The sequence below is a fragment of the Pongo abelii genome, chromosome 3 (genome assembly GCF_028885655.2).
Source record: "Pongo abelii isolate AG06213 chromosome 3, NHGRI_mPonAbe1-v2.0_pri, whole genome shotgun sequence".
NCBI classification, from domain to species: Eukaryota; Metazoa; Chordata; class Mammalia; order Primates; family Hominidae; genus Pongo; species Pongo abelii.
In genome coordinates, this window is record NC_071988.2 from 24,105,108 (window position 1) to 24,118,620 (window position 13,513).

Sequence of the window (13,513 nt, forward strand, 5' to 3'; positions counted from 1 at the left end):
GTGCCAATTAGACCCTAGTTAGGAAAGTGTTTCTTCTCAGCCCTCAATTTACTCTCTGAGACGCAGAGAAAATAAGTGTACTTGCCTTGCTAATGGGTACATGGTTGGCTCTGGGCAATTTATATAGAGCACTTTAGTTCCAAGATGAAATGCACTGAGATATTAGGATTAGTCTCTGCTTTAATGAGTTTCTGACTTGCAGATTTGAAAAAATTTAGTTCTTTTCTGTATTTCTCCACAAACACAAAACAATGATTTAATGGTAAAACAACAATGAAAAGAAACCAAGCCATTCTCTCCAAAGTGATTAAAAGGGTACTTCTCCTGACCTGACATAACCTTTCCTCATATGAATTTATTATCTGTATTCACACTCATATTCCACTGGAATGCCTTGGGTCCAGGTGGATGGTTGCTTATGGTTAGTATCTATTCTGAGCAGGTAGGCATTGATACTGTTTGGTTGACGCCTGTGGTGGACAGACCTTAAGGTGACTTCTCACACCCCTGAGTCATATTCTTGTATAATCTCCTCTCTTTGAGGATACAAACTGTGACCTGCTTCAAACCAGTGGAATAGAGACAAGGTGATGAGATCTTTGGTTATTGCATCTAACTGCTTCATTCATTGCACAATTAGTCACACACTGTTTTGTGATGTAGAACATTTTTTTTTTTAAGAGATGGGAGTCTCACTCTGACACCCAGGCTGGAGTGCAGTGACATGATCAGAGCTCACTGCAGCCTCAAACTCCTGGGCTCAAGGGATCCTCCTGCCTCAGCCTCCTGAGTAGCTGGGACTAGAGGTGCATGCCACCACACCCAGCTATGTTTTATTTTTTGTAGAAACGGAGTCTCACTTTGTGGCCCAAGCTGGTCTCCAACTCCTGGGCTCAAGCGGTCCTCCCACCTTGGCTTATCAAATTGCTGGGATCACAGGTTTGAGCCACCGTGCTCGGACTGTGATGCAAAATTTTACCTAAACCTTCTATTGTTGACTATAGCATCATGCACTTACTATTTTCCCTCTTAACTAGATTTTAAGTCTCTTGAGGGCGAGAACTCTGTTCTTGAAGATTTTCAAAAGCCCGATAGCATATGGAAGTACCTGACACACAGTAAGTACACAGTCATATGTGATTTGGTTTCTGAGCCTTCATTTGTCCAACTAAACCAGATGGGTCTTAGATGAAGATATACCTGGCAAACACTGCATGCCTACTGTGGGCCAGGTTAGCTCCCAGACATGCAGAGAACAAGACAAAAGCTCTGTCCTCAAGAGTTCATGATGGTTCAACCCAATCAATGAAGTCTTGCAATCTCACTTCCTCCTTACCTTGTAGAATTGGAAGATATCCAAAGATTCCTAGAGTTCTTTGTCAATCTGTCAGGATTATAATTCCACAGATCAGGCAGAGTGTAACCACAAAGCTCTTCAGTGAATTTTTAGTGACTTTTGGGTGATTTTTTAGTTTCCAAGTAGAAGAAGCAAAAGACCCTTGTGGTGGTTACCTTCCATCTAAACAGAGAGTGAGCTACAAAGATACTGCTGTCCCTCAGTGGCCCATGGGTGTCCCTGCAAATCTGTGACTCAAGTGGCCATGTTCATATTAAGCAGACCAGAGATCAAAACCATATTAGGCATGAACCACTTTTTATTCATAGGCTTACCGAATATATTGAATTAAGAGGCATATAGTTTGTACACCCTATTTACCAAAAAGAGCTAAATATGTATATAGCCTAAAATACATCCACTGTAGTCTGCATACTGTAAAACTTGCTTCTTTACACATAGAAACTATTCTTATTTTACCTAGGTTATGCATTTAAAATACATACAAATGGTACCAAATAGCATATTGGCCTATTTTATCATAATTCTTATACATTCCTGATAATCAAAGGGACTGATAGGGAATGCATAGTTTCCTACTAGAAAAAAAGTAGATTTTGATACAAGCAATGGAATACAGTAAGGATAATAATAACTTGGTTTAGATCTCAGTAGCTTTACAATATGCTTCTTATTTGAATGAGCATTACAGTTGGTTCGCTTCATTAATAATTGAGATGTTGTTAATCTTCCTGGTCATCATACCCTCTGCTTGCCTGGCTGAGGCAAAGGAAATCATTATCCTTTTTTCCTTTTCTTCCAGTTTGTTTTTACTTTCCCAAGTTTCCTCCAGAGCCATCTGCCCCACTTTGCCATTCCCCTTCCATTACCACCCAAATCCGGACCACTTTCTAATTGCGTCATTGCATACAACTAGATTATTGTATTCCACTCCGGGAAGCTGTTGAACAGAATCTTTGGCCACTGCCTAATTAAAGAACTTCCTTCCGCAGCTGCGAAGGAGAGGCTGATACCTCTGCGGAAGAATCAGGAAGCCAGCTTAAGAGATTTTCTTTAGGTGGCATGCAAATAGACTCCCCTCCTGCAGATCTTCATCTCCCCTTCATTATACCCCAGGCTGGAGAAATTTCCATCATGAGCACTCCTGACCACCAAACCTCCGGCATCCCATGCTGATTTCTTTCCTAAAAATACAGAGACTCTCACTCCATGGGGAAGAAAAATGCAACTCTGCCATTTCCAGTGTGCTCCCTGAAGGCCGAGAGCAATTCATCACCACTCGTGCGTTCAGGTTTTGAATTTTTCCTTCACAGATCTCTTCTTGTTTATCTGGTGGACAATGTGACAAGAACCAGATGTGTCTCAACCTCAACATCCTTCCCATAGCTATGCAGGGGGAGAAACAACCAGACCAGCTAGATATCCTCCTTAGAACAACAGAAAACTATCCAAAATTTCTGGACCACTTTCAAGAGTGGGGTCTTGCATGTAAAAAGAATGGGGCATGTAATTGCATGTTTGTTAATTGTTAAACGGACCAGTTGATTGAATGGTGTCTATTCAGTGTGATTTTTCTTCTGGCTATGCATATTTTATTGCACTTTTTACTTTATCTCAAGGTGCTGCCAAATTCAAAATCATGCTAGAAATGAAAGTCTTTCTCTGGGAGAGTATAGCAGGGTGTCTTAGAAAGAAAATACAATGTCTGCTGATCAGATGGAAAGTTCTTGCTTTGCCAGTCCCTATTGGATAACCATGGCAGACAGTTTATATAGTTTTCATGTCTATTTCCTTCTCTCTGAAATTAGAATAATACCGGCCCTGCAATAAACTTCAGAGCTATTTATGAACAAATGAGGTGAATACTAATGTGCATTGGAAAAATATAAAGCTTTGCTAAATGTAAGGTGGCCTTATCATTCACTGTCCAATAATACAGTGCTCTTCATGTCTAAGACTTATTTTTAGAGTCTTGATAATAGGCTCATTCCCGACCCTATGGAGTATCGGGACAAGCCCCCTTTAAGGAAACGCCTTAAAGCCACATGGCTGCACAGAGGGATCAGTCCAGGAGCCTAGCCACAGAGTTCATAAAGAAGAAACAAGCTGAGCAGACGACCACCCAATGGGTGATGGGAGGGAAAGTAGAAGAAAGATCTGCCCCCTCCTTCAAGCTGATCTCCACTGGGGACCGTCCACATATTTCTCTGCTTTGCATTTTTGCTGTTGCTTGGTTGGTTTTTTGGTTTTACATTATTACTGGAAGAATGCTTCTTACAGAAATTGTTTAAAACTTCAGGGATTCTTGGGATGGAGCAGTAAGATTAATGAAGCAAAGATTTCACCACCCCGTGCCAAGAACATCTATGCTCCTTTAGTAAGTTGGCCAGAACAAATATCTCCTCCCACAGCATAGGCGCTCTGTAGACTGCAGGCTTTAGTCTTGTATAAAATAACATTATAAAAAAGGAAAAACTGATTGCAGTTGAGTGGGTCACCCCCTTCTCACACCCCACCCATCACCTGTTTAGATCATTCTTTCACCTCCTAATTCCCCATCTGGACTCAACAGCTCTCCCCATCCTAAGCCCGGCATCCTGTGTTTCCTGGTTTCCCAGAATCTGGCAATGTGAGCAGAATAGTGAGTTCAGGGGGTCAGTTGCTCATTTACCCTCAGAGGTACAGCTGGGAATGTGATACCTCTCTGCAGTGGCAACACTGTGAAAAGATGCCACCTTGCCATCCCTACAGGTGGCTGGAATTGGGAACATCACTTTGATCTGGCATAGTTGCTGGGACTGTCTAAATATCTCCTACAGTTTGCCAAGTACCCATTTTTCTGCCCAGGTTTGTCTGAGTGGTTCCATGCAACAGAAAGAATAGCTTGCCATCTTTAGGGCTGGAGGAATGGCAAAGCTCTTCCCCTTTCAGCCTCCAATAGGGGGACCTGGGCATTTGTAGCCTGTTCCAAGAAACCAAGAAGAAAAAAAAAAGTGCAGAAGAAAAGTAATTTGCACTTAAAAATGAAAACAAACCACTTTTCTCCTGTTTGCTTGGTATTTTGTAGAAGTTTCAAGTAACAACACTACTACGTGTGGGTGAGTTCATTCATTAAACTCCGTGGTTTCTGAGGCTGGAAGCCTCAGCCTACAGTCCCAGAATGTACCCAAGAGTGCTGATGTAACATCAGTGCTTCATTCTCTGAGTGCTATTTATTGTCTCAATCTTCATTGCTTAAAGTCAGGAAACAACAAACACATTCATATTTGTGGCAAAACATCTACCTACTCATGACATGGCAAATAATCATTTTAAAATAACAATACAGTACAATATGATCGTGCTACTTTCATGGCTAGGAATGAAGTTGTTGGGTTTCTCTTTCAGAGCTACCCCTAAAGGCATTCACTTTATATTCTCTGAAGAGAACCAGCTAACCAGGCGGAACATCCACTAAGAATCTTCCACATAACCAGACCCCAGGAGCTTCCCTATTGCGCATACCAGAGAGGCCCATGTGGAAATACACCATCTGATCTCTTGAGCACAGACCTGGAGTGTGGGATTCAGCTTGGCTGGCTCCAAAGCTGGCCCCTACTGATCAGCCTGAGATCCCCAGCCTGCACAGGCTGATTCCACTGCCAACACGTGGCCCCCGGTGAGAAGGTGGGTCCTGGTGGGGTTTCCTTTGGTAAAGTACTGGGAGAGGAAGGAGTCTTCCTATCTGAGTATCTTGGGTTGTGATTTGGTGTGGGCTGCACTGGCAGTTGCAATAGCAGCAACTCAACAAAACGGGACTGTTACACAAGCGGGGCAGAAGGCAGGTGGGCTGGCAGGGAAGTTGATATTCGATTACTTGAAATATTAAGTTGTCCAGAGGGCAAGGACACGCACAAATCAAAGGGCCACCTCTAGGTTTCAAAGCAGGTCGAGATCTGTGTAAAGTCCCCTTTGACTTCGTAAAATCTCACTTCAAAAATTCTACCGAATGCTCATCAGACGGAAATAACTGTTTCATCCCTCTAAAGGATGAAATGAAAAGCACCATTCAGTCATTGGCCTGTCTGCTGGTTACCACAAACTCAACGGGTGGGTTCCGAGAAGCAGATGAGCCATGAACAGCATCAAACAAGCATTACTGCTCTGGCCACCACCAGGGTCAGCTTTGAACCATAAGAAAGAGGGAAAAACTCCTTTGAGTCGCTCCTGGGCCTACAGCCTGTGCTGGGTCTAGACATGTGTCACCAGAATATTGTCTTTGTGGCAGAGGAAGCAATGTCAAACATTAAATTGTTAACATATCCATGACAAGCATTCATATGAGCCAACAAAATCACCAAGGTTCTGCTATTAAGGAGGATTCAGGAAGACTGGGCATTACTTTCAGGAAACTGGGATGACTCAAAATAGCACTGCTGAGTGTTACAAGATTTTTAAACTAATAATCAGCAAATCTTTTCAGCTGACTTTTGGCTTTAAGAGTTCTTACCAAAAAGATTGCTAAAGTGGAATGAGAGGGGCTCAAAGTTTGTTTTTTTTATTTCATTGTTAAGTGCTGTCCCATCTTATCCAATTTTTTTCTTCCTCATCAAAAAGGGGGGAAAAAAGCATATTACATTTCTAGATGATAAGAGTAAATGCTGCACTCTTTTCTCAGAAATTACAGGCTTTAAGATTTTCTTTTTTAATGGTAGAATGGGCATGTCATGCAGTTAGCCAACAAATGCAATCCCTGATTAAAATGTGAGTTCTAAAAGTTTGAAAACGTCTAACTATTTCAGTGCTTTTTAATTTCAGAGCTCTGAGCCTGGGTTTGATTTGTTTGTTGATTTTTCTTGATCCTCTCTTGTGAGAGCTAATGCTACATTTCTTTTAGTTTCACCCACCACACATTCACAAACTTAAGTCAACAATTATATGTTCAAAAATCTTTGTTTTCCCTTTGAAACTGGATGCAAAAAAGAAATCTCTCCTGTCGGTGGAGACAGCTGTGAATGAACGAGGCGCCTGCACATAAATCTCCTTAAACTTTTTGAATAGCTGCTTCTCTTTATCCCACTGGTATATCTGAGAGAATGTATAGTCACTCCCCAGAGCCAGGTAGTGATTATCTTTAAAAGAAAAGGGCTGCAGGGTCATGGCCCCCCGGGATGGAAGAGCTTGGATCTCCACAAACTGCTTACTGTTCCACCTCATGACCCGGGAGTCCCCGATGAAGCGGGTAAGGGAAAGGTAGAGGGTATTTTGCATTCGGAAGCTCTTCACAGCCAGTACGTCCTCCATATTGGGAATGTCACCATGGGGGACAAACTTCTTAGAGCTTTTATTCCACTGGAGGATGATGGGGACCTGGGAGCGGCTGGACAGGATGAGATGCGATTTTCCATCGATATCAACAAACTCCGCATCCGTGTCCCTGAACCACTCGTGCAGTGACTGGTAAGAATAGAATCCTTTGCTGTTCCATTTATAAACTGTGGACAGACCAGCCTTCGAGCTGTCTGCGATGACAAAGAACGTCTCGTCGTCGATCTGAAACAGCTCGATGTCGTTGGGCTTGGAAATGCGAGAGACCTCTATGTCTTGGAATTTAACAAATTTGGTCCAACTCTCGTCGTATTTGTAAATGTGAGAGCCGCCGAAGAGCTGGGCTACCACCACAAAGACCTGATCATCGATGAGAATGGCCTTACAGCCCACGATGGACTGACCTGTGCTCCAAAATAAAGGAGAGGAGATTAGTGCAACTACAGCTAAAAACGCATCTCCGCTTGTACTCTTATATACAGCTGGTGGGAGTGTGAAATGGCACAGCCACTATGGAAAACAGTATGGTGGTTCCTTGAAAAATTAAACATGGAATTACCCTATGAGCCAGCAATTCCACTTTTTGGTATATACCCAAAATAACTGAAAGCAGTGACTCAAAGAGATATCTGTACACCTAATGCTATAGACCAAATGTTTGTGCTCTCTCCAAATGCATATGATGAAACCTCATCTCCAATGTGATGGTATTTGGTGGTGGGGCCTTTGGGAGGTGATTGGGTCATGGGAGCAGAGTCCTCAGGAATGGGATTAGTGCCCTTCCAACTCCCTCTGCCCTTTCACTACATAGACACAGCAAAGAGGTGGCCAGCTATGCAGTGGGTTCTTGCCACATACCAAATCTGCCAGTGTCTTGATCTTGGACTTCCCAGCCCTAGAACTATGAGAAATAAATTTCTGTTGCTTATAAGCCACTCAGTCTATGGTATTCTGTTGCAGCAGCCCAAACAGACTAAGACACCTATAACATCATCCTTCACAATAGCCAAAAGGTGGAAGCAACCCAAGTTGCTTCAATGGATGAAGAGATAGACAAAATGTGGCATATACATAAAATGGAATATTATTCAGCCCTAAAAAGGAAGAAAATTCTGACCTATGCTACAACATGGATGGACTTTGAGGGCATTAGGCTAAATGAAATAGCCACTCACAAAAAGATGAATACTCTGTGATTCCACTTATATGAGGTACCTAGAGCAGTCAGATGCATAGAGACAGAAAGGAAAGGAGTAGTTTTCAGGGGCTGTGGGATGGGGGAAATGAGGAGTTGTCATTTAATGGCACAGAGTTTCAGTTTTTCAAGATGAAAAGTGTTTGGAGGTTAGTTGTACAACAATGTGAGTGTACCTAACGCTACTGACCAGTACACTAAAACATGGTTAAGATAGTACATTTTGTGCTATGTGTATTTTGCCACAATTAAAATAATTTTTTTAAATTGTTTAAAAACGTGCTTCCATAGAAATGGCTGAGTGAGGTCTTCAGGGCCTCTGCAGTCCTCAGAGGCAGGCATACAATTCAGGAAACTCACTAATGCACCAAGGGAATTATCAACATGCTTTTAAATAAAGCTACGTTAATTAGCTTGATTTAGCCATTCCACAATGTATACATATTTCAAAACAACATTTTATACACAAATAAATAGATACAATTTTGTCAGTTAAAAAAATGTGTATCCTTGAAAAAAAAAAAAAGTATTTCCTGACTCCATACGGCAGAAGGAGGCAGTTAAACAGGCTTCTCCTGGGGTGGTGGGGGGTTGGGGGGGGTAAGGGATGGTAAAAAGGCAGGAGTGAGGTCTCAGAGGCAGGAGAAAAAGATTTCTGAGTGTTCTTGAAGACATTTGGGCTCTTTTGATTTCCAGAGCTAAAGGAAGCCAAGTGGAGGCAGAAAGACTAGGATTAAACCTTATGACACAGACCAGGTGGCCTAGGGTTCAAAGCCCAGCCCCGCACCTTGTAAGCTTTCTGACCCTGTGCTGGTTAACCCAACTGTCTGTGCTCAAGTTCCTCATTCATAAAATGAGATTGAAGATACTGCCAGCACTGATCTTACAAGTGACTATAAGGATGAAATGAGATCATTCATGGCAAGCGTTTTTAGCATGGAGCACTGGCACCTACGGGGTGATTGATCATTAGTGGCTATCATTATTGAACAATTGAAGCAATTGTCACTATAATCACAAGACCTTGCCCCTTATTGCTTGCCCATAGTGGGCATGCATAAATATCTAAAGAAGGAGCAATATCTGAATGATCTAATTCAGACGTCATAAAACTAAGACTTTGCAGAGGCAGGGGACCATTTTCCGTGGTGATTCTCCTCTCTGGCTCACCTCCCACCATCCGTTATCACCCTGCACCCAGATGCCCCCCAGACCTCCCCATTCCAGAAGACCAACCACTAAGCAAAGGACCACCTACAAGACCACCGATCCTCCATCTAGATCATTCGATTAAAGGTTATTTCTTTCCTTTAATTTTCTAGGTAATTTGGACCAAAGTGAATTTGGCCAGAATCCCAAATTCTAAGGATGATTCCATTTCTATCCTAAGGATTGGCTTTGGGGCCAGACACTGGGTGGTTTTCAGAGTGGCATTTACTTTTCTCTTTCACCATACTAGTCTTCCTGCAAGGACCTAATCCCTTTTCCTTGTTTAAAACTAATTATTGCATTGTTTTTCCCTGAGGATACGCGTGTTAAACGTTTACCAGAGCAAATTTTGAAAATACTAAGAGGTAAAACTTAAAAAGTGTGTAGGTATGACCAGGCACTATTCTAAGCACTTTACATGCATTTACTTATTTAATCCTTATAACAACTATATGAGGCATATACTATTCTTAGCATCATCATCATCCCCATTTTATAAAGGGTAAAACTGAGGCACAGAGAAGTTAAGTAATTTATTAAAAGTCACACAGCTAGTATGTGGTAGAGACTGAGATTTAAATTCAGATAATTTGGCCTCAGTCTATACTCTGCTACCAAAGAACCAAAAAGCACAAAGAAGAAAATGCAAACCAGTTGTACTATAAATGTGAAATAACACTTAATATCTTGATATATTATTTAATTTTTAACCCATTCACATATTCAAATATTCTTTTTTAAAAAACTGGGGTTTATGTTATCCACAGATATTTTATAATCTACTTTTTTTTCACTCGGAGCCCATGCTGTAAACATTTCCTCATGTTGATGATTCTTCAACAACTTGATACTGACACTACACAGTATCCCATTGCATGGATGCACCATATTTTACTTAATTAATGTTCTACTGTTGGACATTACAATTATTTCTAGCTTTTCCTTATTGTAAAATAATGTTTCCTTTAAAATATTGTTAAATAATGTTTTGATACCATCTGGCAGTATTCTCAAGTATAAGAATTGCTGGGGCAAATGTTGTGCACATTGTTAAGCTTTTGGGTTTTAACTGCCAAGCTGCTCTCCAAAAGAGGCATTGATTTCCACCCTGCTAGCACTAATTGAGAGTGCAGGCTCCTCGTCCCCTTCTTGAGCCCCTGGCAATGGAGGCTACCGCCCCCCAGAAGTGTCCTAGAGGTCTGCCTGTCACAGCCAAAAGACTGCGTGAAACGGAATTCCTTTCCTGGAGATGCTCTGTAACACACTCTGTCCAGGTTAGCCATGGCGTTGTCAGTAGCAGACAGATCATTGTGTGTGCGTGTGTGTAGGAAGAGGGATTACAGGTTGGAACATACTAGCGTGCAGAAATCAAAAGGCGAACAAAATAAACCAAAATTGAGAAAGCCGAGATGAGACGTAGAGAGAACGAGGGGAAGTGAATCTCAGGGTGAACATGACCATGGGTCTCTCTCTCCCCTGGGGCACATGGACAGCTGGAGCCATCCCTTTGGCAACATGGTCACCAGGCCTGCAAAGGAGGAAGTGCATGGATTGAGAAAATCCTGCCCTGCCCTTGTCAACTTGGGGACCACCCCACGGCCAAACAAGATGTCAAATGAGGTGTGCACAGCACAGGGAGGGAGAATGGTCCACATTTACCTTGTTCTTCTTGAAGCAAGTAGCACCTAGGGCAGTGTCCTTGCCTACCCACGTGTGCTATAGGGCTTTCCCTCATGCCAGGCTCAATGCCAGCTACTGAGAGACAGCTCCTCTCCTCCCTCCATGAAGTGATCCCCCTTCCTTCTGTAGCACCACCTTCTACCTCCTTCAGGGAAGTCTGCTGGTCTCTGCATTCCCTACACTCATGCAAGTTGTGGAGCAGTTTTAATGGAAATCAAAAAGGTAGAATCTGTGGGGGGAAAAGGAGGGTTGCTCCTATTTTACCCCCATTAAATCCTTATAGTATTGGCCAGGCACATTGTCTCACACCTGTAATCCTAACACTTTGGGAGGCCGAGGTGGGTGAATCACCTGAGGTCAGGAGTTCAAGAACAGCCTGGCCAACATGGTAAAACCCTGTCTCTACTAAAAATATAAAAATTATCCAGGCGTGGTGGTGTGTACCTGTAATCCCAGATACTCGGGAGGCTGAGGCCAGAAAATCGCTTGAATCTGGGAGGTGGAGGTTGCAGTGAGCCGAGATCACACCACTGCACTCCAGCCTGGGCGACAAGAGTGAGACTCTGTCTCAAAAAAAAAAACCTTATAGTATTTCCGAGTCCAGTGCTATGCTGATCCCATTTTACAGATAAAGTGGAAATTCCTAAAATCTCCACTTTACAGATGAAAGGGGCTCATGCACATCAAATCACTTGGCCACGGCCACCAGCTAGTAAGGGCTGGAGCCAGGATGGTCAAAAGCCAGTCTGATGTTGGAACTCATTTCTTGGGCTTGATGGTGAAAAGAGGAGCCGGGTGGGCTTCATGTCATGGCCGCCAAGCTGTGGGATGATTCAGACTTGGAGACTGAGGGGCTGAGGAATCTTTGGAAACTAACAAGGTCCAGCAGGGCTCTGGCCCCAGCCACACCCACTTGGATGGCACTGACTTCCTCCCCACCAGCTCTGTGGCCTCCGTTGGGTCCAGGCCATGCTCGCTTGCCTGGGTTCCAGATTCTTGCCATAGCCTCTTAGCTAGACACTGTGCTTCGACCTTTGCGCCCTCACTCTAAAAGGCTATGTTTGACCCGGTAGCTGGACACAATCCAGCCTCTTAGCCAGGTACCTGCATCCTCCTGCCTCTGCACAAAACCCTCCATGGCTTTGCAGGACATTCAGAGGAAAAGCCAAGTCCTTCCTAGGACCTGTGAGACTCCATGATCAGCCTTTCTGACTTTGGACTCATCAACTGCAACTCCCCACTGGCTCATTTGGCTCATGCCAAACCATCCCCCTGGATGTTCTTCAAACAGGAAAGATGCTCTCCTGCCTCTACCTTTGGACTTGCTGCTCCCTTTGCCTGGAATGCTCTTCCCCCCTCTCCATGGGAACCAATCCCTCCAATCCCACAGGTCTTATTCAAGTAGCACCTTCTTGATGAGGCCTCTCCTGGACCCTCTACCCAAGCCTTCATATCCTCCCACGCACAGTACTCCACATCTTCCTTCACTTTATTTCCCCTCCTTAGCACATTTCTGTCTGATGTGTTTTTTTTTAATACTACAATTATTTTTACAATAATTATTACAATACGAATATTTTTTCTTATTGTCTCTTTCTCCCATTAGAATGGGAACTCCTGAGGGCAGAGGTTTTTTTGTTTTGTTTTGTTTTTTTGAGATGGAGTCTCACTCTGTCGCCCAGGCTGGAGTGCAGTGGCACGATCTTGGCTCACTGCAACCTCCGCCTCCCGGGTCCAAGCAATTCTTCTGCTTCAGCCTCCTGAGTAGCTGGGACTACAGGTGCCCGCCACCACGCTCAGCTAATTTTTGTATTATTAGTAGAGACAGGGTTTCACCATATTGGCCAGGTTGATCTCAAACTCCTGACCTCGTGATCCACCTGCCTCGGCTTCCCAAACTGCTGGGATAACAGGCATGAGCCACCACACCTGGCCAGAGCTTTATCTAGTTTATTCGCTGCTGTTTCCCCAGTACCAAGAACATGCCTGGCTCAGAGTAAGTGTTCAAGAAATCTTTGAGAACAAATGAATAAATTTAAGAATGCCACCAGCTGCAGTATATCAGAAGGGCAGGAGTTCAAGACCAGCCTGGCCAACATAGTGAAACCCCGTCTCTACTAAAAATTAAAAAATTAGCCCGGTGTGGTAGTGGGTGCCTGTAGTTCCAACTACTCAGGAGGCTGAGGCAGGAGAATCGCTTGAACCCAGGAGGTGGAGGTTGCGGTGAGCCGAGACTGCGCCACTGCACTCTAGCCTAGGCAACAGAGCGAGACTCCGTCTCAAAAAAAAAAAAAAAAAAAAAAAAAAAAGAAAAGAAAGACAGGGCTGTCCTACCAAGGTCAGCCTGGGAGAGAAAACCAGTGGGGTACAACCATGAGAAACCATGGGCTCAGCCCTGAATAAACAGTGGATGACTGGACACGCCTAAGCCTTGACCTCATCATTTGTAAGGTTATGAAAAGGATGGCAGCTTTGAGAAGCACCCGCTCTGTGCACTCAATCCTCATAGCATCCACATGAGGCACATCCACTCCCGATTTCCCAGATGAGAAAACCAAGCCTCAAAGGCACATGTTCTTCCTAGGCCAGGGCAGAGTTGGGAGTACAATCCGTGTGCATCAGTTTTCAAAACCTGAGCTCTTTCTAGTATGTATGCCTCCTCTCTCTAAAGAAGAGAGATTTGTCCTCTAACCTATGGGCAGGTGTAACTCCAAGGACTGTTATGAGCTTCCAATGGGATAAATTAGGCCCTGGTGCCCCACAGG

At 43.6% G+C, this 13,513-nt stretch overlaps 1 protein-coding gene across 1 annotated transcript in view; it reads right to left on the bottom strand.

Moving 5' to 3' along the window:
- Positions 1–4,550: 4,550 nt before the first annotated feature.
- Positions 4,551–13,513, bottom strand: part of LGI2 (leucine rich repeat LGI family member 2) — a 29,207-nt gene continuing 20,244 nt past the window's right edge. Inside the window, exon 8 of the mRNA XM_002814643.5 lies at positions 4,551–7,068. Coding sequence (XP_002814689.1) covers positions 6,251–7,068 — 818 coding nt within the window. The 3' untranslated portion in view covers positions 4,551–6,250. The remainder of the gene's footprint in view (positions 7,069–13,513) is intronic.